The sequence below is a fragment of the Gekko japonicus genome, unplaced genomic scaffold (assembly GCF_001447785.1).
Source record: "Gekko japonicus isolate JY-2015 unplaced genomic scaffold, Gekko_japonicus_V1.1 scaffold18, whole genome shotgun sequence".
Taxonomy (NCBI): Eukaryota; Metazoa; Chordata; class Lepidosauria; order Squamata; family Gekkonidae; genus Gekko; species Gekko japonicus.
In genome coordinates, this window is record NW_015170275.1 from 1,068,160 (window position 1) to 1,093,427 (window position 25,268).

Sequence of the window (25,268 nt, forward strand, 5' to 3'; positions counted from 1 at the left end):
GAAGCGGGGGCGGGGCTTCATCGTGTGCCCCGCCCCCGCACCTCACCCAGGGGAACAGCGATCCCCCGCAATCCCCCCGAATCGACCTCTGCTTACTTACTTATGTTTATTAGCTTCTGTGACCAAAGGTCTTAAGCTCAATTATAAAAGATGAATATACATGTTAGCCTCATAATACGAACTTTACAATAAAATTTTACAGTCGAAGTAATCAAATCTAAAAGATCTAAAATGTTAAAACAGAAGTCATTAATAAAACTATAATTCATTTAAATATTCATTTAAATCATAATAATGGTATGTACCAAATTCTGTTACAGTTGGGTCAAGCCAGATTTTTGTCACTTTACAGATAAAACTATCATTAATGGTTTCAGGATTAGTATCTGTTATGTAATGTGTTTTTTAAACAAATGTGACCTATCTTAGCATCAATGACAAAAGACAAATAATAGGTTTTAGGAAGGGATTGAAATGAAACAAGAGGAAGAATTCAGCATGCTCCTAGAAGGAGCAGTACAATGTGGACATCACACTTTTGAATGAAAGCAACCAGAAGATGGTTGCTTTCAATTAATGCTATCATTGAAGAATGAACTGTGTAGGACTACGGAATTGTCTTTTGACAATTCTGAAGAAGTCATCCAAATATAAGAATATTGTTGTTGCTTATTACTGTGCTGTGTGGTAGAATCCTACACCTCTAATAGCTATGACCTCTTGCTCATCATAGATACAAGTGTATGGTTACAGTAGATGGTTGGTGAACTGCTTTAGAAAATAACCTCCATGTTGCCTGGAACAAAGAATGTCTCTATCATACCCACTGTTCCAGAGCTTTCACCTCTATGTTTAGTGTGGGGGCAGATTCCCTTATTGTAACCAAAGAAGAGTTCCAATGTACCTTACAGTGCTTTGTTATTACAAAAATTACCACATGAGGTAGATTAGTCAATAAATAAATGAGAAAGTGTGAATAGTCCCAGTGTTCCAGTCTCCGTATGCATGTGAATTATCACATTTTTCTTGCGATCAACTATGAAGTAAATTACTCTGAAAGCTAGCAACTGGCCCAAGGTCACTGCTGAGTGGGGATTAAGATTTGAATCATCCTCCCCAGCTCTTACCACCTAGCCACTACACCATGGCTGAGCAGAGCCCCCCAGATGTTTTTAGTAAAGATAATCTGCTTTAGAAAATACAAGTGGAGACCCGCAACAAAATGTTGCCTACTGTGTTCTAGTTGGGTCTCCACTTGTTCTCTCCCCCCCCCCGGCTCCAAGCCCCACAGCCCGGAGAGGGAGCGCGCCCCGCTCCTCAAGAGTGCCGTCCAGCCGGCCCTCCTCGCGGGGGGGAGGCAGAGGAAGCAGCAGGAGGAGGTAAGTACCCCCATCCCGCTGGTTCCCCCGTGTCCTCCACCCCCCTTGCCTTCCCCCCCCCGGCTCCTCGCCGCTTCCCTTCCCAACGGCGGGGGCAGCCTCGGTCGCAGAGCGTTCCATGCGCATGCGCACGGAACACTCTGGCACTTTTGGGGGGGATTTAAACATCCCCCAGAAATTTTTGTCACCATTTAGGATTTTTGTGCACACGTGGGGACTGCCCCACGTGTGCACAAACCTCTCCCTCCCCCCCAAGTGCCCCCGATGTCCGGATTTAAGGATCCGCACAGAGGGGGCCAGTTCACTATTAGATATATAGATGGCTCAGCAGAGGGCCCCAAGTGCAGGTTGTTGCTCTTCTTGTACTTCCCCCACTGAATTCTGGGGATTGTACTTCTCAGAACACCTGTAACAACGGGGGAGGGAACCTAAGGCCATTAAGGCAAAAGTCTAAAATTATCATATTGCACCATTGAACTGCATGCTTGGGACTGCCTTCCCTTGTAAATGTCTACCTGGAAATGAATTTTTTCACTGTGTCACCTTTTTTAAAACAGTGTCACAAACTATGCCTCTTGGCTATTTTCCAGTAAATATGCCTTTCTTTTCTATGAATAAATGACTATAGTCTCTGACTGCCCCATTTGTTTGTACCTAGCTAAAGGAAAAGCTTTTTAGTGAGCTTGATATTCAGGCAAAGACAATATTTATTGATTTAGTGAGAAAATTGCATAAATTAAATAGAATAAATGTCATCTTTAAGGGATCTGTATTGGAATATTTTAAAAGGGATGGAGCTAGTTCTTAAGATGAATATTAATTATGGATAACACCAGACTATCAGCTGCCTGAGAAATCCTTTGTACAACCTGAGGAGAACAACTGCTTAGCTTACATAGCTTGGCATAGGACTGGATTAATCATTATACTGAGCAAGGACTTTCTCATATAGGGCTTCTGTTGTGAGGTAATTATTGGACTGTACAGTATGCAGACAGTAGCATATTCTTGTCCATTTCTTTTATGGATGTGTGTCTGGTATAACATCAGTAGAGAAGTATAGTTCATGCATCAGATACAAGTATTATTCATCCCGACTTCACCTTTGCTGAAATGTCTTCCCATGGAGAAAATATATAGTTACATGATAAATCTTATTTATTAGTAGCCTCTCACAGACAATTCACAATGCTCACAGGGATATTCCAAGGTTTGTGGGCGCTTTGAGATCCATAACTCATATTTGTTGTGTGTGAGACTCTCACAAATATAGGTTTTCCATCCATGTAAAATCCAGGAAAAAGTAATACCTTTTTACATTTCATTCTGTACTCCCATATAGCCATGCATTGGAATGTGGGCTAAGGGACCATGACCAATGTTCCCTCTAAGCTGTGGAGTCTTGTGAGCAAAAATTCTACTTTGTGAGCTACTGGCATTACAGCTGTGAGTGAGCGATTTGGCTACTGCATAAATTAGTCTGCTCTGGAGCCATCCTTCCTGAGCTAAGACAAAATTGTATGAGCCGGAGGCTAAAAAACTGTGAGCTAGCTCACACTAACTCAGCTTAGAGGGAACATTGACCATGACCCAAATAAATTGTAGAGGTAAATCCCATTAATTAGCACCATCAATTTAGCTACTTGAATGCATATATATATCAAAGATGTAAGCAGCCATTATATACTGTGAGAGACAATATTTTAAACATTTGCATATGAAACAGAGGACAGCATCAAAAATGTGGGCCTGTATTCTGATTGGACCAGGAGACACATCAGAGATTTATTATGGACGAATGGGGAGGGCACTTGAAGTGTTACTTGTGGATAAGCAACTGGAAGAATCCCATCCTCAAAAAGTGCAGCAGTACAAGACAGACGAGTTCTGGAGTTAGTTGAGTGGCTTCCTGCTCTGGGCTGCAGTTCTTCTTCTTTTTTAATTAACAATTTTATTGAAATAATTGGTGAGCAAACAATAATAACAGTTACATGAACAATAATAACAACATGAGATAGGGGAGAATTTATGTTCCCCTGTTAAATGCATAGGTACATAGCATCAATACAATATTTAGAGGATTGGCGTCCCAAATTATATCCGGCTATGCAAGTTTATATAGATAGAAAATAGTGCAACAAAGGTAAACTTAATCCACTAAGTACCTGATCTTCCTCATGAGGTGATAATTAAAGTTGCAACTTTTGGAACCGTATTGAGGTGCCAATTAGATGTTACAAGTGGAGACCCGCAAGAAACTTGAGGGATGGTTATCCTATTCCTCACGTCTTTGCTTCCTACTGTCTCCTCCTACCTCTCTCACACTCTCTCTCCCTTCTGCCCCCCCCTTTCTTTCTCTCTCTCCTCCATGTATGGTTTGGAGGGTGAAGTCTATGGCATTATACTGGTCTGTAGTTTCTCCCCTCCTCAAATCCCACCCTCCCCAGGCTCCACCCCTCAAATGTCCAGGAATTTGCCAACCTGGAATTGGCAACACAATTTCCTTCCCACCCAACAGCCAACCTACCTTTATCTGCCTCTCTGTCTTCAACTTTCCATCTCCACACTCCTCCCCCACAGCCTCTACCTAGGAAAGTTACAGTCTTTCTCCACAGTGGGGACCAAAGCAGCTTACATTATTCTCTCCTCCTTTTTATCTGCACAACAACCCTGTGAGGTTGGCTAGGCTGAAAGTATGTGACTGGTCCAAAATCACACAGTCAGCTTCCACTGCAAGATGGGGATCTGAACCTGGGTCTCGCAGACCCTACTCTGAAGCTCAAACTGTTACAAGTCCAATGTTCCCTCTAAGCTGTGGAGTCTCATGAGCAAAAATTCTACTTTGCGAGCTACTGGCATTAAAGTTGTGAGCAAGCGATTTGGCTACTACATAAATTAGTTTGCTCTGGAGCCATCCTTCCTGAGCTAAGAAAAAAATGTGTGAGCCAGAGGCTAAAAAACTGTGATCTAGCTCACACTAACTCAGCTTAGAGGGAACACTGGTTACAACACACTGGCTTTCATAGGGTGGCTGCTGATGAACCGTAGCAAGCAGCTGGGCCTACTTGAATCATGCAAATCAGGTGGTATCAAGTCACCCAGAGGGTGCTGCCTAGGGATGCCAGCCTCCAGGTGGGACCTGGGGATGCCTGGAATTACTGCTCATCTCCAGACTACAGAGATAACTTCCCATGGAGAAAATGGATGTTTTGGAGGGTGGACTCTGTGACATTGTACTCCACTGAGCCCCCTGTCCTCCCCAGGCTCCACCCGCAAATCTCCAGGAGTTTCCCAGCCTGGACCTGGCAACCTTATCCACAATCCCCTGTCGGTGGCCGGGGGGGGGGGGTGGCCACGGATTATGGGGGGGCTAGTTTAAGTGGGGCCTTGTAGGAGACCCCCCCCCCAGAATTACAACTGAACTCAAGACAGCAGAGATCTGTCTCCCTGGATGAAATGGCTGCTTTTGAGGGTGGACTCTGTGGCATTATACCCAGCTGAGGCCTCTCCCTTCCCAAACCCAGTCCTCCACAAAATCTCAAGAAATCCCTTCCTGGCCCTTCTAACTGGCTCTGTGAGTGAAAGGGTGGGCCAGTTAGAAGCCTCCCCCCCACCCTGAACGTTCTAATATCTCTCTCACCATTGATGCCTTGAGTTAGATCCCTGCAGAGGCCATTTCAAAAGGTATTGGGGTGAATTCAGCCATCCCTGAAGGGATTTTTTTACTTCTTGGATTTTTCTGCAGACACAGGAAGTATACTGGAAAAGCTGTTGGGGCAGAGTGAGCTTCCTGTTAGTGGAAATAAGTATCTGCACACGGCGCCCTCTTTTGGAAATTAGATATATAGATAACCAATTTATACAGAGCATGAAGAGAAGGTGATTGACGGTTTAATTATATTAGTAACATAAGTGCAGTGGTAGTGTTTGAGTAGATCTAGATTGATAATTAGATCCATTTGATGTAATTTTTCCATTGGGGAGAAATGAATTCTTCTGACTCTAAAAAGTTCAAGACTAGGAACCATTTTGCAGTAAAGTTAGATACCAAGGGATTTCTGGCATTGCTGTTGTGTTTGTCAGTGATGCTTTCCATTATAAATTGGTCCCACAATTTCTTGAACCAGACTTGGATTGTAGGGATTTTAGGATCCTTCCAATAGGAGGCTATTGATAGCCTCGCAGAATATAACATGATTTCAAGTGTGCTTTTGTGATGATGATTATCTATTTGTTGGGGCCAGATTCCTAGCAATAATTGTTCAGGTCTTGGAGGAACTTCAATACCTATTATTCGTTTAATATATTCTAAAACTATAGACCAGTGGGCTGCAGTTCTGAACCCATGTCCTACAGAATCCCATTCGACTCAATGGGACTTACTTCTGAGTGCATACGCTTAGGATTGCTCAGCCAGCCCTGGACCTCGGCAGTCTTATACAATGGTGTTAATGCTCCCTCTAAGCTGTGGAGTCTTGTGAGCAAAAATTCTACTTTGTGAGGTACTGGCATTAAAGTTGTGAGCGAGCGATTTGGCTTTTGCATAAATTTGCTCTGGAGCCATCCTTCCTGAGCTAAGACAAAAATGTGTGAGCCAGAGGCTAAAAAGCTGTGAGCTAACTCAGCTTAGAGGGAACACTGTAGCACACCATAAAGTCACAGTTGACTTATGGCAACCCCCCCAGGGTTTTCAAGGTAAGAGATGAACAGAGGTGGTTTGCCTTTGCCTGACTCTGCACAACACCCTTGGGATTCCTTGGTGGTCCCCCATCCAAATACAACTGGGGCCACCCCTGCTTAGCTTCCAAGATCTGATGAGATCAGTCTGGTCTGGACCATCCTGTCTTATCCAGTACCATAGAGCAATAAATGAACAATGAGCAAGCAGTGCAGGATATTTTAGATTACTCTCTTTGCTTGTTATACAGGTAAATTAAGAGGGATGCACATATAATGCCTTCCAGAATGCCATAAACTGTTAGGAGCTTTCAAAATGCACTTTGCGGGTATTTGCTTACCGCTGTTAGGCACTGCAATTCATCTCCATGACTTGAGATAAAAGAAACCAGTAGAACTTTCTGTAGGTTGTATCCAATGGAGCATCTTTGCAAACTGAATGATTTCCTCCCACAGAGCATGCCCTCTCTCCTCTCACTGTAGTTCAACATGCTGTTCATGGGACCCTTTGCCTCCCTGAATCACTCTTTAGTGATGTAGTGGAATGGGGAAGTGAGAAAGTTGCTCTCCATGGGCAGAAATCCTTCCATTCACAGAAATACTCAGTTGGATCTCAACCTTTGTGTATGTATTGTGTGTGCAATTTACATTGTGAGCTAATTACAATTCCTGAAGAAGATGACCCTACTTTGCAAGAATTACGAGTAAGGCAAATTCATAATATGAATCAGTTTTGTTGCCTTATATGTTTAACTGCTCCCCACAATCTGTAGCATTTGTAGGGCAATGAGAATGGAAGGGGTTCTTGGATTTACAAATGGTCACTTGTCTATATATCTGTGGAGTCTGTAGATGGTCCTGTTTCACTCTTGTGATGATTGGCATGGCTCCACCAAGCCCTGTATTAGAAGTGAGATTAGTTACTTAAGCATAAACACTGTGCTGTGTTGAAATTTGATAGGGGGAGAGATCTGGGGTTCACCATTTTATTTTTGGTTTTAACTGAAAATGCTTTTAACTATTATTGTAAGCTTCCTTCAACCACAGGGAAAGGCAGGATATAAGAATAAGAATAAAGGGTTCAAAGATGAAACAGTTGACCACATGATCAGTGCCTGCAGTAAAAATGTTCAAACTGACTATAAAGAATGTCATGATAGCATTGCGGCTTTGTTGCACTGGAATCTTTGCAAGAAGTATGGCTTACCATCAGCCTGAAATTCAAACCAGACAAGATCATGGAGAATGATGAAACAAAGGTTCCTTGGGACTTCTGACTGCAAACAGATAAACTAGGGGTATGCAATTTTTTTTACTGGTATTTTTCAGTTTGGGTCTATTGGGCCTGAAAATTTTTTGGGATTCTCAAAAAATTCTGGCTTCCGGTACTGTACGGTGAAGAAGGTGATCATCATGCTGGTTATCACTGGAGCCCTTGACTCAAGAAACACCTGGACATTCTGAGCACTGAAATAACACCAGCTCAGCTCCAGAAGACAGTGTTGCTTGGAATGGCAAGAAGCTTGTGAACATAGATCTGCAGTTCCCAAGAACATAATGTTGTTTGCCAGTCAGAGACTTCTCTGTCTTTGACCAACACCTTCTGGCTCCTTACTTACCCATCCTCATGCACTGCTAGTTATGCACTGCTAGGTATGCTTTATGTTGCTCTGTGAATTAATGGGTTGCTATAGCAGACCGGAAGGCCTGGCGGGAGCTGGTCCATGGGGTCGCAAAGACTCGACTGTGCGACTGAACAACAACAACAAATAGCAACTTCTTGCTCAGGTAACTAGGAACTTGCTTACTTAAACAATTATACCCTGGACTGATTCACCTGATAATTTTCTCCTTCCCATAAACTAATTTAGGCAATCTCATGGTGAGATTCATGTGGATTTCACCTTAAGGAAATTGAAACTATTGTTTTGGTATGGGAAAAATGCTTGAATGCCTCATCAGTGAAAATTACATCATTGCGCAGCCAAATGAATTCATGTTCTGATTCAATACCAAAACAGTGAATCTTACTAACTTACATGTAGTTTTGGCAACCGCTGATGGACCAAGAGTAAGACCCTGCAAGGCACTGGATGCCTTTTAGAAGTTCTGCACATTGTTCAAGTCTTATTGGAAAAACCTGGTAAGGACTCCTAGGGATCCTTCCTTCCTTCCTTCCTTCCTTCCTTCCTTCCTTCCTTCCTTCCTTCCTTCCTTTCACATTGGAATTGGAAGGAACAACAAATGACAAACTCAGCTGATGAAATTATTTTCCAGTCACCTGTCTAGATTTTTGAAGCAAACACCGTGTGTGAAAAATGATGTGTGGTTTTATATTAAGTGAAATATGCTGCAGCTTGACTGAGAAGAAGGGGGGTTTCCATAGACAGTTTCTCATATCAGAATCTCCTTTCAGGATGGGTTCTTTGGATTACAAAGCTGTGTTATTAATTATTCAGCTAGCTATATATACAGATTCAGATATGTATTCACAGTGAAAAGTAGATCCATGTTCCATATGTTCTGGACAGATTTGTATGCAGAGGAGACTTCTGAAGGTGGGCCAGTACAGATCCCAGATGGGCCTGTCTCAGACTGAGAAAAGTCTAGTCTGCAGGCTCCACTGAAAACGTTTGCTCCTTGAAGATCAGAAGCTTCAAATGAGCTGTCAAGGGGAGATGTCCAAAGCCAGTACACCTCTCCACTCCAGACCTGGGTCAATACCCAGCTCTGTCCTGGTTTGCCTTGTGGCCTCAGTTTTGACTTACAGTAATCAGCTTCTCCTCCTTCCACCAACCCCTATTTCAGACTGCCAGGAGCAGATAGATGAATGTCCTTCTTGGCTAGCCTCCCAGCTCTTTTGAAGAGCTACACTATTTTGCACAGGCCATGTAGAGTTCTCCATCTCTCACAGGAGTTCCCTCAGGAGGGGGTCAGGCTATTCTCCCAATGTATCCTTGAGGCTGCCCTGTGACCTCCTGTAGTTGCTGTTCAGATGCCATGATTCGTCCAACACAATGGTAACAGAGAAGTAAGATGTCTTCACCATGATCACTGCCATCTCATGGGCTCTCCAATGGGCAATATATCTGACTTATTCTGTCAAATTCTTGAATCAAGAGGACAGATGGGGTATACTTTTAAATAAATAAATAAATTCTGCCACCATCATTTTAGATGTCTTCCAGCCCTTTTTAATGCATCCAACTCCCCTATGAACAAGGGGGCTGGAGTTCCATTTCAAGGTGGTAGAGAGCACATGGGGGTGAACATGTCTATTGTCTAGGAGACCCTGTAATTCCAAATTCTTTCAAAATTTCCCAAGACTTCTTGGAATCTCATAGGATCCATTAACCTGCTGAGGAGTGGAGGAAGAATATTCAAAGTTAAGGAGCAAAATGAAAAACCAATAGTTAGCTCTTTCTTGGTGGGTGCCATTACTAGAAGTGATTCGGGCTGTGACAAAAGGGCTTGGGGAGGGGAGGATACAGGAAGGTAAGCTGCAAAAAAAGGTTTTAATTTACCTCTCCTGTGATCCCCTTTTGAAACATAAATCAAACCGATCACCATCCACTTTCTACATGATAGATGTGTATCTGCTACTGTTCTATTTTGTTTGGCCGACAAAAGGGCTGCTTAGTAAGTAAGAGAGGGCATGGTGTTCCTTGGGGGGGGGGGAGAATCTCTGGGCTTTCTTGATAGCTTGCAAGTTGTAGCCACTGGGATTATGTACATGTGGGAGATATTCCAACTCTGAAGAATATGAGGTGGGACTGTGCCTTCCTCTTTCCTCTGCCAGCCCTGCTCTGCCAAATTTTGCCTTTCAGTCTGCACTCCCCTGCTTGCCTGCTACTGTCCAAACCTTACCCCTCCATCCACGCAAATCTACATCAAGGTTCTCCTGCTGCTGCTTGCCTGCCTGCCCAGATGACTTACCCTCCTTATGCCATCAGACGCCCTTGCCCCTTCCTTGTACTACCAAATGGCTGCAATGCTGTCTGTGTTAGTGTTTGGCATCTTTCCTATCAATTCTTCTGAAGACTTTGATGCTTTCAAGTTTTTGCACTGGTTCAACTGAACCTTGGGGATGGTTGTGGAAGATGCACACACGGCAACTGGCTTAAACATAATTCCCCAACAACAAACTAGCTCGGGCATTTTTTACCATTTTCATTTTCTTTTTGTATGTGTGTTGTATGAAGGCTTTGACAGCTGTACACAGGGAAGCTTATTCCCTTCCCTTCGCTTCACCCAGGTCTTCACTTGGAGGGGTCAGGGGAATGCAAACTGGTCTTCTCCTTCTGAGGAAGATGGTTGGATTGGAACATCAGTGCTGTGGGGTCTGGTCCTAGTGGAAAACGGAGAGGTTGCTCACAGCCTGTTTCTTTGGGTGCTGGCCTTGGGCCTTGGGAAGGGAGAGATGCCATGGCTCTAAGAAGCAGCATGTACATCTTCTAAACAAGTAAATAGCTGTATGGTTGTGTATTGAATGAGATGGGAGTGTATACTGGACATCATGACATCATGAGAGGGTTCTGCCATCACTGTGCTTTGATACTTGCCATGAAATAATACATAATATTACTGGCAAGTGACTTCATGGATTGTGTAGGGTGGTAGAGTTGATATGGATACTGCAAAGGCAGCTGTTAATGCAGCATGTTGCCTCTTGTTCCTGTACTATGTTTGTATTTTTAGCTTTGCATCTGGGAGTGCATGCCTACATGGAGAGCCAGCATGGTGTGGTGGTTAAGAGCAGCAGACTCTAATCTGGAGAACTGGGTCTGATTCCCCACTCCTCCTCGTGAAGTCTGCTGGGTGACCTTGGACCAGTTACAGTTCTCTCAGGACTCTCTCAGCCCCCTCTACCTCACAGGGTGTCTGTTGTAGGGAGAGGAAGGGAAGGTGATTATAAGCAGCTTTGAGTCTCCTTAGAGTAGAGAACAGCAGGGTATAAAAACCAATTCTTTTTCTACATTAAGCTGACTCAACCATGGTGTATCTGGCAATGGCATACAGAACAACAGGATTGGGCTACACACCTGGAATCTAAGTAATTTGCTTGGGAGTCTGTCCTACAGAATACAGTTAGATTTACTTCAGAGGAAACAGCTTTTGGGTTACAGCGTGTCATGCTATTATTTTATAAAAATCTAAACTGGGTTATATTGTCCAAATGATCTGTTGCTTTTTAATATTTCCTATCCATTTTTTCTATTGATAAAAGAGCCAGTGTAAGATAGTGAAACTAAGGCTTGAAGGCTGGCAATACTGTTGTGATTGCCTGCAATGGCAACTGAGGGCATTCGTTTCTTAAAGATACAGGCACTGTTTCTGTTACTGGGGTACAGGTTAACCCCTCTTTTTTAAGATTTAAGATTTTTCTGCAAACCTGAGTCATATTTAAAAGTTTGTAGAAAGATCCATCTTGTCTGTTTATGGCCCCAATCTCCAGATTTAAGTATATCGAAGGTAAATAATATACTGGAGTTTCCACCTTGCATACAGTCTTCAAAGTAAACTGATCAAATGTCTGCTCCAAATGGTGTTGTTAAAAGCACTTTGATATACAGGACTGTATTTATGTACTCTAGCTAAGCACCACTTTCAGTAATTCTGAATGTTTGTACCTAAGTGATCTATTGCTCACACATTGCAAGTTAGGGTTGGAAAAATGTTTTCAAGATAGCATAAACAGGACATCATTTATTCTGTTTTTAACAATCACATTGTTATGCTGTCTAGTATGGGAATTTTCATAAAGTGTTTTGTGGAGACTAAAATAATTACATTTTCAAAAAATCACTGGGGCTGGCTTCAGGCTAAAAGCCAGCAGGAGTTTGCTTTCTAATATTAAACATTAAAGTCTATGTGTCACATTAAAGTGTAAACTGTTGTGCCAAAGTTAAGCCCTCGTAAGTCTCACTGATTTCAATGGGAGAGGATTAAGCATCTATCCTCTCACTGGGATTATTTTGATTGAGAAGAATTTATCTTTGTTTGCATCGAGGCAAATATTATGATCAAATAGCAGCCTTCAAGAGAAAAGACAGATGAATTTATGGTTCGAGAATATCTTCAGGATTTATTTAGTTAGGTCTATTTCACATAAACGTCTTTTGATACCACAAATTAGTTTTGACATAAATAAGCCATTTTAAAATTGTATAGCAAATACAATTTATGACATATTTTACAATAAAATAGCAGGCTGCTTAATGAACAGAGCTGATAACATCAGGTGTTTATAGCAGTACTGCCAGAAAATGACCTTTGCTGGAGCTTTTTATCATTTATTAACAACTGGGAAAATGTCAACAACTCAGCACTGTATCAGATGATACCATACACTGTGAAGACAGGAATTCCAAAACATATGAAATGCAAGGTGTTTTTTTAATGGAAAAAAACTGACTCAGATCAGTACAAGCCAGAGACATATTTAGGACTCGAGTCCAGTTTATAGCTAATTGAGAAGAGCCAGACACACAGGTTGAAAAGTGATCCAAACCATGTTTTTGGTGGTGGAAAGTGCTATTAAGTTACAGCCGATTTACAGTGACCTCATAGGGGCTTCAAAGCCAGAAATGTTCAGTGGTGGCTTGTCATTGCTTGCCTTTGCACGGCAACCCTGAACTTGCATGATGGTCTCCCATCCAAATACTAACCAAGGCAGACCCTGCTTAACTTTGTGGAGCAACCGAATCTCTAATAGTCTAGTTTTCTTATTGCTGAAAAGAAGACAGGCATAGGCTTTTTTAAAAAAGAATCTCCATGGGGTTTTAAGTTTAAGTTCTTTTTCTTTATTTGGCATAATTTGTGCATCTGTGGTCCCTGCCACACGGCAGAAAAAAACCCGGCCAAAGTGCGGCTAATCAGAGCCGCACAAAAAGAAACACGCGGTGGCGGGATCACATTGATCCCCTGAGCCGTGGCACATTCCCTCCCCGGCACGATCAGATGCTGGGGAAAGCGATGGTGGGGAACAGGAGACTGCCGAACTGCGCATGTCTGAGCATGCACAGTTCAGCCAGGAGCCGGGGATGCGCCGGCAGAAGGACGCGCCGGCGATCGCACGGCCGTCCTTGATGCGGCCGCGCTGGAAGAACCACCTCAGTAGGTGGTGTATTTTTGCTGCGCCTTTTCAGGGGTTGGGACGGATCGGCGACGGGTGCGCACTGCTTCCCAGATGTTGCGGTGAGATCGCGCCCATTTGCTGCGCCCCCAATCCGTCCCTCTCCTGGGCGAAACCTTTACGTGTGACCGGGGCCTGTGTAGAGTCCAAGAGTCCAAGATGTAATTGACTCCACATTTTCTGAAGTACCTATATACTGAGACAGAATCCAGTACACTCATGTGTCCAAGCAAATAAACATAAAGATCTCCATAAGAAACCTTAAAAAAAAAAATACTTCCCCAACCTGGTAATAGGTGAGACCTCAATGTCTCCAATGCAATAGGCCAGTCAGATGACTGTGAGTCATTAGTGACAATAAGCACTAGAGCTTGGTAATCTCCTGCAATTATCAACAGTTTTTATCACATCAGTTGTATGCTTTCTCTCTCAGAGGGCATGTATGTTATCCTTGAATGGTCCAGCTATTATGTATGTAGAGGAAGCTGAGTAAAAGAAAGATGACAAAGCATTCAGTCAACTGTTTCACCTGTCAGTTCAGAATCTTGTGATAAAGTGCCTCCCACAAGAAATCTAGACTTCTTTTAGCAAGTAATGATAACTAACAGAAGGCAAGAAGGGAAGGAAGGAGAATGACAAGCATTCATGACCAAACTTTTTTTTCATATAAAGAGATGATAATCAAGTGGATTTTGTTCTAATAAATTTATCCGTATGATTAGTAACAGAATTATTTATCTTCTCCTTAGGTATAAAGCCATAGTGAGACCCATGGACATCCAAGCCTCTCATGCTCTACTGAAGATTTGTTTGAAAGCTGTCATGATCTGGATTTTATCCATGCTGCTGGCCATTCCTGAGGCTGTGTTTTCAGACTTGCGCCCTTTCTATGACAAGGGCACTAATAAAACATTCATTAGTTGTACACCTTACCCACTTACCAATGAGCTGCATCCAAAAATTCAGTCAATGGCTTCCTTTCTGATATTTTATATCATTCCTCTCTCTGTTATTTCAGTTTACTATTATTTCATTGCTAAAAATCTGATACGGAGTGCTTACAATCTACCAGTGGAAGGAAATGTGCATGTCAGAAAACAGGTATGTCTTACATTTTTTAAAGAAAAAAATGGTAATTGTCACATTGAGGATGATGACATGATTTGTATGCTGCATTTACAGTCCCATTTTAAGCAGAATTATACCATTATAAGTCCTGCTTTGTACTGTTAGAAACCCAGGCTAGTTTTCCTAGTGGTGTTCTAGATGCGTTTTCAGGAAATAAATTATTCCAAAGAGAAAATTGGTCTTCCATTATCAAACTTCATGACAAGTAAATGGAAATGTTTTTAAAGATTCCATAAATGTAAGGGGAAAAGTGCAGTTGAACTGTTTCTCCAACTGGTTCAAGGCCAATCCCCCAGTCAATTTGTTGTACCTTATCTAGGGCTTTAAAAATTGGGCTAGTTCTTTTCTTTTTTGTTTTTGTTTCACAGAATAATTTTTTAATATATATATATATATTTATAATTTCATTCATATTAATAGTGCAGATTTATAACAGTTTTTACAAGTGTAAGTACAAACAATACGAATATATAACAACCATGTTACTGTAAACTAAAAACTGATTTTGTCATGTCATTAACACTTTCCTAACACTTTAAACACAGACTTTCCTATTCGCAACAGTCATGTCTATCTATTGATTAAGTGATATCATAGTTGAGCATTGAGATCACCAGTTTAGAGGTGAGATAAAGCCAAGATAAAGAACCAAGATAGTAGGAGTAACCGAAAGAAAAATAAACATTGTTTCAGATCCATTTATGCAATTGGGACCACTGAGAGGATACAAATTGCTGTTGAGACAGGTAGTCTAAGATTGGATACCATTTTTCCATGAATGCCGATAAAATTGGGGCGGTTCTAATGAAATTTTGGAGCTCACAGAACAGCTTCTGCATTGGAAGTACCAGTAATTGCACAAATGCATTAAAATGAAAATGTGAGTAGAGATGGGCATGAACCTCATCACAAACCTAAATTTGTCATGAAAATCATCTGGTTCATGGTTCATAAGCCAAAGATTGTCCTATTGCGTCTGCAACGAAATTCCCACAAACCTTCATGGCTTTTATGGAGGTTCGTGTGGTTCGTGCAGCAGTTTGTGTGCCAGATACACTGGCGCTAATTAATTAATTGTCAAAGAAATGGGGGGGTGGACTTCTGCAGCCCTGCTGCAGCCCTGGAAACACCAATAGTGACCTCCAAAGCTTGACAGGCAGTGCTGGCTGCCAACAAGAGAGCTCCCATTCTGCTATATGGGAGCAGGATGGATGTATACCCCCAGCTCTCATGCAGCTGTTTTTACTTGCAGCAGGCAGTTAGGCAGAGAGAGAGTTAGAGGCAGAGAGGAAAGGGAACTGGAAGTCATTCCTCAGTGTGAAAACAGTGGGGTTGGGAGCAATGTTCCCTCTAAGCGCCACAGTGTTGTAAGCAAAAATTGTGAGCAAAAAAAGCTAGTAGCATTAAAGTTGTGAGTCTACATTTGACTATCGCATAAATTAGTTTTTAGATTATTTCCATAATCTTGTAAAAATCTCAGAATGAATTCTTTTAAACTAAACTATATTTTAAGAATAATTTAAACATTATAAGAGAAAACAGAATGAAGTCAAATTTCGTTACAAAAAATGTTGTCCTCTATGGGGTAGATCAGGCCTCCAGAGGTCTACCCTCCCCTTTCCATTATATTGGTAGACCTGGCCTCCAGAGGTCTACCTGCCCCAGTCCCCTATATTGGTAGACCTGGCCTCAGACTGTCGCCTTGTGCTGAGTCTTAGAAAACATACCAGCATTTGGGGTGGGGGAACTCCTGCAGTCTACTTTGGTGGGGGATTTTTTTAGTGAAATATGACAAATTACAAGTCAAGTATAACAGAGGTGGAACAATCACTGTCAGAACCCTGCCTAACCTAACATATAGGAAGTTGCTTAAATGTTATCAATCTGCCCAAACTACTTATTTATTCAAATATCTACATCCCACTTTTACTGTAACTCAAGGCAGCTTTCAAATCATACTGAAAAGCATAACGGGTGTGCAAAAAAAATATCTATTTTTTCCGGCTCCATTATAGGTAATGGGGACCATTATTGTCAATGGACCCCATAGGCTATAATGGAGAATTGATCTGGGGGTATTTGGGATCTGGGGGCGAGCTGTTTTTTGAGGTAGAGGCACCAAATTTGCAGCATAGCTGCTGGTGCATCTCCTGGAAAAAAACCCTCCACATTTTAAAAAGATTGGACCAGGGATCCAATTCTATGGGCCCCAGAATGAGGTGCCCCCATTCTCCATTGTTTTCAATGGAGTGAAAAATGCAGAAGCTTAAACTCCCTGAACTAGAGAAAAATTTTGTGCACCAGCACCCCCAAGCACAGCTTAGAGGGAACTCTGGTTGGGGGTGTTTGGTACTTACTCAGAGCTCTGAGGCACCTGTCCTTCAGCTCAAGCCAGGCAAAGGGGCTCAGCCAGTGGGTTCCATGATTGAGGACCCACACTCCCCCTCAGTGGGATTTTTGAACCCTCAATTTCTCTCCCCTCCCCGCCCTTTGGACCCTCAGATCCTTGACTTCTGTGCCTCTGGGCATCACCTTGGCTTAGCATCATCAGTTGCCTTTGCTGTGCCTGCCCCTTGTCTTCGTTTTCCAACTTTCCACCACCCCCTCCTGCACTAAACCTCCTGTTAGATCTCTCTTTTGCACTTTGGACCTTAGGATCCTCAACTTCTGTGCCTCTGGGCACCCCCCTCCCCCGCTGGGCTTAACATCATCAGATGTCCTTGCTGTGCCCGCCCCTCATCTCGATTTTCCAATTTTCCATCCCCTCCTGTGCTAGGCCTCCTGTTAGATCCCGTCCCTTTTGCATTTTGGACCCTAAGATTTGGACCCTGAGCCGCTTCGGCGGGTGGACGGGGTAGAAATCTAATAAATAAATAAATAAGATCCTGAACTTCTGTGCCTCTGGGCATCCCCCCACCAGGCTTAAAATCATCAGCTGTCCTTGCCGTGTCTGCCCCTCATCTTGGTTTTCCAACTTTCCACACACACACCGCACTAAACCTCCTCTTAGATCTCCCTTTTGCACTTTGGACCCTAGGACCCTCAACTTCCATGCCTCTGGGCAACCTCCCACCAGGCTTAATATCACCAGCTGCTTTCCTGTGCCTACCCCTTGTCTCGGTTTTCCAACTTCTACACCCCACCCCCCTCCTGCACTAGGCTTCCTGTTAGATGCTCTCTCTTTTGCACTTTGGACCCTAGGATCCTGAACTTCTGCACCTCTGGGCATCCCCCCACCAGGCTTAACATCATCAACTGTCCTTGCTGTAGTTCCCCCTCATCTTGATTTTCCTACTTTTCAAAACCCCCTGCACTAGGCCTCCTGTTACATCCCCCCTTTTGCACTTTGGAACCTAGAATTCTCAACTTCCACACCTCTGGACAACCCCCTCCCCCACACTGTCCTTAATATCAATTGCCTTGCTGTTCCTGCCCCTCATCTTGGTTTTCCAACTTCTACACCCCACCCCCCTCCTGCACCATACCTCCTGTTGGGTCCCCCCCTTTTGCACTTTGGACCCTAGGATCCTCCAGGAGGAGGTGGGTGGGTGATCACCTCCCAGGCCCGAGGAGAAGGATTGCCCATCTGATGAGGAGGCGGACAGTACTTGCCCCGCTAAGCCAATCCTTACCAAACTTGGAAAGCAAGTAAAGGGGCATCCCAGGGAGGTCCTCTGTGAGTTTGATGCCTCTAGCTTGCCGGGGGTCCCTTTGACACACTCCTGAACCTGTGGTTGTGATCTCCCCAGAGAGCACTTTCCTGGGGGCACCTGGGGGCACTTTCCTGGGGGCACCTGCTCTAGGGGACTGTAACTCAGCCCCCCTAAATCCTATCATCACCAAACCTGGAGGGCAGGTAGAGGTGAGTCAGCTGTGAATTTGGCATCTCTAGCTCACAGGTCATCAGACCCCACGAACCATGAACTGGAATGAACTTCTATTTTCCTGATTCGTGCCCATCCCTAAATGTGATTCCATAATTATTTATCAAAGTAACATTTCTGGCCATGACCCCATAAGCAGAACCTTTGATTTTTGTCAGGCTGATGGACTCATGCCACGAAAATTAGTGTAGTACAGAAGATGGTAGCAAACTGATAAAATACCTGTGCTTCAGTTCAATTCTCAAAAGTGTTTTTTTAAGTAGCATTATTTCACTTCATAGCTCCAGCTATTTTGGTCTTGTAGGCTTGGTTAGCAATTTGAGACGGGGGTTGCTGTATAAAAGGCTACATGCACAAGCCATCTCTCACAAAGCTTTGATTCTGCTACCCTATCTTTTGCTTTTTGTAGTTAATGATGAAAGACTTGGCCATTAAGTTTGCATTCATTTTCATAATAAGGTGAGAGATGGCTCTCAACAGTGATTCTTAACCTTTAATTCATTACTGTCCACCATGTATACAACATGACTGAATGCCCTCCAAGCCACAAATAAAAATATAGGACACAAAAAATTATCCAGGTAAGGCAAATTTATTTATATAGGTGTATTTATGATGCATGTATATGATACACAAATCTCAGGAATACATTCAGTGAGTCCCTTGTGCCTAATGGCACATACTTTTAGCTTAAGCTACCTCACAGTGTTGTTGTGTGGATAAAAAGAAGGAAAAGAGAACAATGTAAGCTGCTTTGGTCCCCACTGTGGAGAAATGTGTGGTAGATAAAGAATAAATATAGCTGAAGATGGGAGGTGGATAAAAGGTGGTTGGTGAATGGCTGAGAAGGAAATAATGAGGTAGGGAGAGGATATGGGAATTGCCAAGAGGAGGGGAAAAGGTAAGGTAATTCCTAAGAATGGGGGGGGCTGGGGAGGTGTGGTTTGAGGAGGGGAGGGACCTCAGAGGGATGAAGTGCCATAAACTCCGCCCTCCAAAGCAGCCATTTCCTCCAGGCGAACTAGGATTGCTAATGTCCAGGTGGGGGCTGGCAATCACCCGAAATGAAACTGCTCTCCAGATGACAGAGATCTTGGAGAAAACAGCTGCTTTGGAGGGCGGAGTTTATGGCATTATACCCTGCTGAGGTTGCTTCCCTCCCCAAACATCGACCTCTCAATGCTCCACCCCCAAATCTCCAGGGATTTCCCAACCTCAATCTGGCAATCCTTGGGAGATCTGTTGTGATTCCAGGAGATCTCCAGCTCCCACCTGGAGGTTGGCAACCATAAAGGGAAGCAAGAAAAGGGGGGACTATGGGGGCTTATAAGGAAAGAGAGAGGGGAAATAGTGGAAGAAGGGAAAATGAGATGCCTCCTGCAAGTCCTTGCAGGTTCCCACTTGTTAATGATCTAAGTTTTACTAAACATTCTTTTCCCTTCTTCAGTCTTTTCATTCCTCTCTGTATCTTACATTTGAATTTATAGAAAGTTAAATAGGACTTCTCACCAGTCAGGAAGAATGGGAGTGAATCTTAACTTTGCCAATTCATGATTTCACTTATTAGATTTATACACAAAGCTTATAGATGTCAGGTTCAACAGCAAGTAAATCTCCACACACGTTTCCAGGGAAGCGTTATGCTTTATTAGACTACAGGTCTGTTACCATGTCCACAGGTTTATTGTTAGGAATGACGATGGGGCGGAAGCATCCCTACATATAGCAGGATGAGGCAAATGGCTAAGCAAATGAAATCCAAGCACGGGGGCGGGAATTCTCCCAGCGGGAGGTTACATAATAAGCGGGAGAGTCTCAGTGCCCCATGAGAGCCAAAATATTCTCACCAGTGCTGGAATGCAAGCCCTCCCTCCGTCTCAAGGTTAGACAGATAACTCAGTCTGGCAGCACTGATTCGCACGGTCTCCGTATCGCTGTTTACGGCAAGCGGGCAGAGCAGCGAGCAAGCTAGGAAGCATGCGCCGTAGTGCCAGGGTCACAGAAGGAAGCCATTAAAACATGGCAGCTAGCTGACAATAGGTCTTTTTCAGATATAAATACTATTGACATTTATTGTATTGTCTTCTGGCTTTATACTGCAAATAGCAAAGCAATAGCTTTAGTATTTATTGAAGATCACACTTCTGAAAGTGTATTTCATTTACTTTCACAGCAAGTTTTACTTGCAGAGCTTAATGTTCATTTAGTGTTTTGATAAAACTTGCTTCTCAGCAAGTCCAGGTCATCCATCCTTTGTCATGTCAGTTCTTACCTTTCAATTGATTCAATTGAGAGGAACAGAGGATTTAAAGTATCCGCGATATATTACATTGGTTGTGCAATTGCTGGTTACCAGCTTGTTTCCTTCAGGGCAGAATGAACCCTTTCCTGAGGAGCTGAGTGATTAATTTGTTGAAGCTTCTCTCTTCACCCCTGTATTGCAAATTGTATCTTGTCACGTAGATTTGTCAATAGACTGTAAGTGCTAAACTACAGGGAAATGAAGTTAGACATCTGACAGGATTACTGCCTAGCTTGGACAGAATTCTTGCATCAAAGGCAGAGTCAATTGCAGGTTGAGGTCTTAGCTGAGTGGGCTGAATGAAAGGCAAATAGGGAAGCAGAGAGAAGAACAGGCATAGAAGCTGTAAGGACCCAACATCTGGAGCAAGACTAAAAAAGCCACTGTCTGGTATTGCCTAGGCCTGACCTGAAAATCTTTATCGCCAAGCTATGTAAGGAAGAACCACTTGCAGAACCACTTGATTGCCCCACTGCTGGGGTCTTACAGAGCTGTTCTGCCTCTTCTTCCATTGTACACCCTCAAGTGGCTCGCTCCACTGAAGTTCAGCACACAAAATGGCACCAACCCAGTTTGAGTCCCATGCTGATACAGCCTGTCTATTTATTTACTTACCTTATTTATAGGCCACAATTCTCACTGAGATTCAAGGGAGACTACAACATGGGGGGGGGGATATAAAACATGAAAATTAGGGGAGCGCAATTCACAATGCAGTCTTGTATTCAAGATTCTCTCCCTGACAACAGAAAATCACAGCATGGCCTTTGGCCAAAATGTACAGTATTTTAGCTGATTAGTTGCTCTTAGTCAACATGGCTAGCCTAATGCACACAAACAAAGATGGCTGAGCCACCTGGAAGCAGCAGCAATAGATAATGGGCAAGACCAAGGAGAAGAAGGCAGGCAAGCAAAGACAACAGCCCAGTCAATTGTTCAGAACAAGAGAGGGGTGTAAATTGAAAGAAGTCAAATGCTGCTTGCTAGCTATTAGCAGGGGTCATTTCGTAGAAAAAGAGCTAGGGGAACTCATTAGCATAACTCATTAGTATATGCCACACCCCCTGACATCACCAGAAGTGTGTCATAAGGCCACACCTCCTCACATCACCGGAAATGTGTCATAAGGCCATACATCCCGCCCCAACGGTCCTGGCCACTGGTGCCGACTGCCGGTGCCGGCCTTGCAGCTCCACTGCTGAGCCCCATGAGGGGCCTGGCGGTGGACCTGCAAGGCCGGCGGGAGTGCAAGGAAGCCCCGTGAAGGCCCTCCCTGTCCCCAGGCAGGCAGGGGTGGGGAGAGGCAGGGAGGAAGCAACTTACCCTCCCTCTTCTCCTGCCTCCTCCTGGCTGAATGAGGGCCGGAAGCGGGGCGGCCGGAAGCAGGGGGCGGGGCTTCGTCATGTGCCCCGCCCCCGTACCTCACCCGGGGGAACTGCATTCCCCCGCGTTCCCCCCCGAAATGACCTCTGGCTATTAGTGAAAGAACAATGATCAACTGATAAGTATTGTTTCCCTGCAAGAGGTCAAATGGATAGAAGAATCTCTTATATCTCTTGACACTCTTCACTGCATCTTTATATCCCAGGACATAAATACATAGGCTTAGAATAGTGCATGGCAATTCTTCACTGCATCTTTATATCCCAGGCCATAAATACATAGGCTTAGAATAGTGCATGGCACTGCCCTCACACTACCAAGTTTATAGCAATCACCAATCCTGGCTGGCCACCACATTTTGTACCACATGTTTTTGCTGTTGGCAGAAGGGCTGGCTCAACCCAGTAGGCAAATGAGGCAGAGATGGATGGATTTTCCAAATCAAACTGGAAACCAAGATCCATGTGTTACTCTAGTTCTTCCATCTGTATCCTTATTCCCATACTCTGCACCTGAATCCTGTTCCAAGCCTCAAAACCATACCTCATTGGCGGTAACCAAGTCAGTAGGTGTCGCCATTGTCACCTCTGTCGAAAGGACTGTATATCCAACTTTTTTCCTGAGCAATGCTGCAGCAGAAAGTTTTCTGGTGCACCATCAACTTAAGTGGACAACCTATATCGATATGTTAATATGACAAGTTGTCAATATTATCCTGTTGGACAGTAAAGCACCACGTGCAATGACATGTTTTCTTTCCAGATGCATCCAAGATGTGACTTCTGGTCATAGGGGTCAGATATCTGTTCTGACTGAAGTCCAATATTTTTTATATTTAGCCCAATAGTCATGATCCTTCCCACTCCCAAAAGGGGTAAAAGAACTGTATGTATCACAGATATGTGATTGCCTAGCTAACACATGACATTGTGAAATGCCAGGCACAAATGCTTTCTGATCCCCACAGTGTGAAACACAATATCATAGAGGTCAGATATCTAAAGATCACAGATTGCTTTTCAAGTGTGTAAGTAAAAAAATGAAGCTTGCTGCAGCTTGAGAGGAGTAACTTTTTTCATGTTATTAAGTGTTAGAGGAAACCAAAAGAGACTGCATTACTAGATAATCAGTCATCTAGTTACTTACTAGATAACCAATCATCTACTGGAATGAAGACCACATGGAGAAATAGGATGCTGTGCACAGAGTCCCAAAGGTAGATTCTGGCATCAAACATGTAGGGCTTCATGATTGGTTCAGTTCTTGGCATTAGACTGGAAAACAAATGTATGTCTCCAAACAGATGGTTGTTGCTGTCCGCTTTGCAACACTGATATCTGTCCCACAGGAATGGGGGAATGAATCTGGACTCCATTTAGGGAGGTGAGAAGTTGGGCCTGGATTCAGGCTGTCATCTCCAAATAGGTAATCAGGGCTGTCAAAGCTGACCATCTGCTGGGCAGTAAGGCAGGTGCCGTAGGCTGAGTGCAATTACCTGACGATTGGGGCCATTAAATGAGCGTGTCTGCAGGGATTTTGAAGTGGATCATGGGATGACAGAAGACACATCTGGCCCTTACTGTCCACACAAGTCGGTCTTTTGAGTCCATACTCATCCTCAGCTTGTCTAGTGCAGAGCAAATGGCATACATTTCAAGGCCAAGTGTTTGCCATTGCATCTGCAGTTTAAGACTCATATATTTGGCACAGGATAGAAAAGTGCTGTGTTTTCCCATATTTCCATTTTGTTCTCTTTTTATACAGATTTTGCACCTAATGTGCCAAGCTGAGTAGCATGGAAAACTGAGTGAAATTATAATATGATAAGCAATACCTCAATGGATTTTTTTTAAAAAAAGTATATTCCTGTACCTCTTGTTCACATAATACTTTCTCTGCCATACAATTGTACTGTATGATGTGACCAAGAACATTGGATCTTCCTCTCAAGTCACTAATGCTGGAACATGTCTAATATAATGGTGGCATTCAGAAAAGTCACTCAGAAATGTTGATCCAGATGCAGCCTAGACTGGCTCATCGACACACTGTTTTCTCTGCAGGCAGACATCTATAGGGGTGACCCCTGATTTTCACACAACTGCATTAGAGCTGTGTCAACTTTGAACGGATCCTTAAATATACATTCCTATATATGCTTGATGGTGGTGAACTCTATCAAATCGTAGCCGATTTATGGCAACCCCGTAGGGTTTTCAAAGCAAGAGACTATCAGAGGTGGTTTGCCATTGCCTGCCTCTATGTTGCAACCCTGGACTTCCTTGGAGGTCTCCCACCCAAGTACTAACCAGAGCTGACCCTGCTTAACTCCCAAGATCTGATGAGACCATCCAGGTCAGGGGATGCTTAGAAGAGCATAGATCTCATTGCACTCAGTAGGATATATTTCTCAGTAAAAGTATAACAATTTTTAAGTGCGGTGGCACCGTTAAGGCCAACAACCTTAACCTCACGTTCTGGGAGGTTTTTTACTTGAAAATCCAATAAAGATATTATAAAAAAAAAAAGGCCAACAACCTTTGTTGGTCTTAAAGGTGCCACTGCACTCAAAATTTGTTCTACGGCTTCAGACCAATATGGTTGCCCATCTGGATCAGTAAAAGTATGCATAGAATGAGCCTATACTTATTTAGTCAGTTTCAGTTTTAGTTTTGTAGCAAAGCAGGCATTGTTTCAAAAAAAAAAACCACAAGTGTTTGCTTCTTCGATTAAATTCAAAATTGCTGATGTATAATCCCCTTTGTTCTTTTCAGATGGAATCCCGGAAACGTCTCGCCAAGACAGTGCTGGTTTTTGTTTGCATCTTCGCTTTCTGTTGGCTCCCCAACCATATCATCTACTTATATCGGTCATACCACTATTCAGAGGTGGACACTTCCGTTCTGCATTTTATCACCTCTCTCTGTGCTCGAATCCTGGCTTTTGCTAACTCTTGCATAAACCCTTTCGCACTCTACCTGCTCAGCAAAAGTTTTAGGAAACAGTTTAATCATCAGCTGACGTGTTGCAAAGCCCGTGTTCTCATTAGGTCCCAGAGCATGGGCAGAAGCACCACACGGATGACATCTCTCAAGAGCACCAACCAATCAATGGTCGCTTTCAGCTTCATCAACGGCAACCACCACTGCCATGAGGGCTATGTATAGCAGGCACACCACACATTGAAAGCTGTCTCAATGTCTGTTTAGCCATTGCTGTCTGCTTCATCCCAGTATGGAACAAATGTACATACAAAGAGAGTTGGATAACAACCAGAGAACCTGCAGCATGTGAGCAAGGTTCGATACAGATCTGAAGGGCTGCCCACAGCTGTGCATGCTTTTAGAACCTTGTCTTGTAATATGCTGGTTTATAATGCG

At 43.4% G+C, this 25,268-nt stretch overlaps 1 protein-coding gene across 1 annotated transcript in view; it reads left to right on the forward strand.

The window, feature by feature from the left end:
- Positions 1 to 25,055, forward strand: part of GRPR (gastrin releasing peptide receptor) — a 36,260-nt gene extending 11,205 nt beyond the window's left edge. Inside the window, exons 2-3 of the mRNA XM_015417610.1 lie at positions 13,941 to 14,292; positions 24,663 to 25,055. Coding sequence (XP_015273096.1) covers positions 13,941 to 14,292; positions 24,663 to 25,055 — 745 coding nt within the window. The remainder of the gene's footprint in view (positions 1 to 13,940; positions 14,293 to 24,662) is intronic.
- Positions 25,056 to 25,268: the final 213 nt, after the last annotated feature.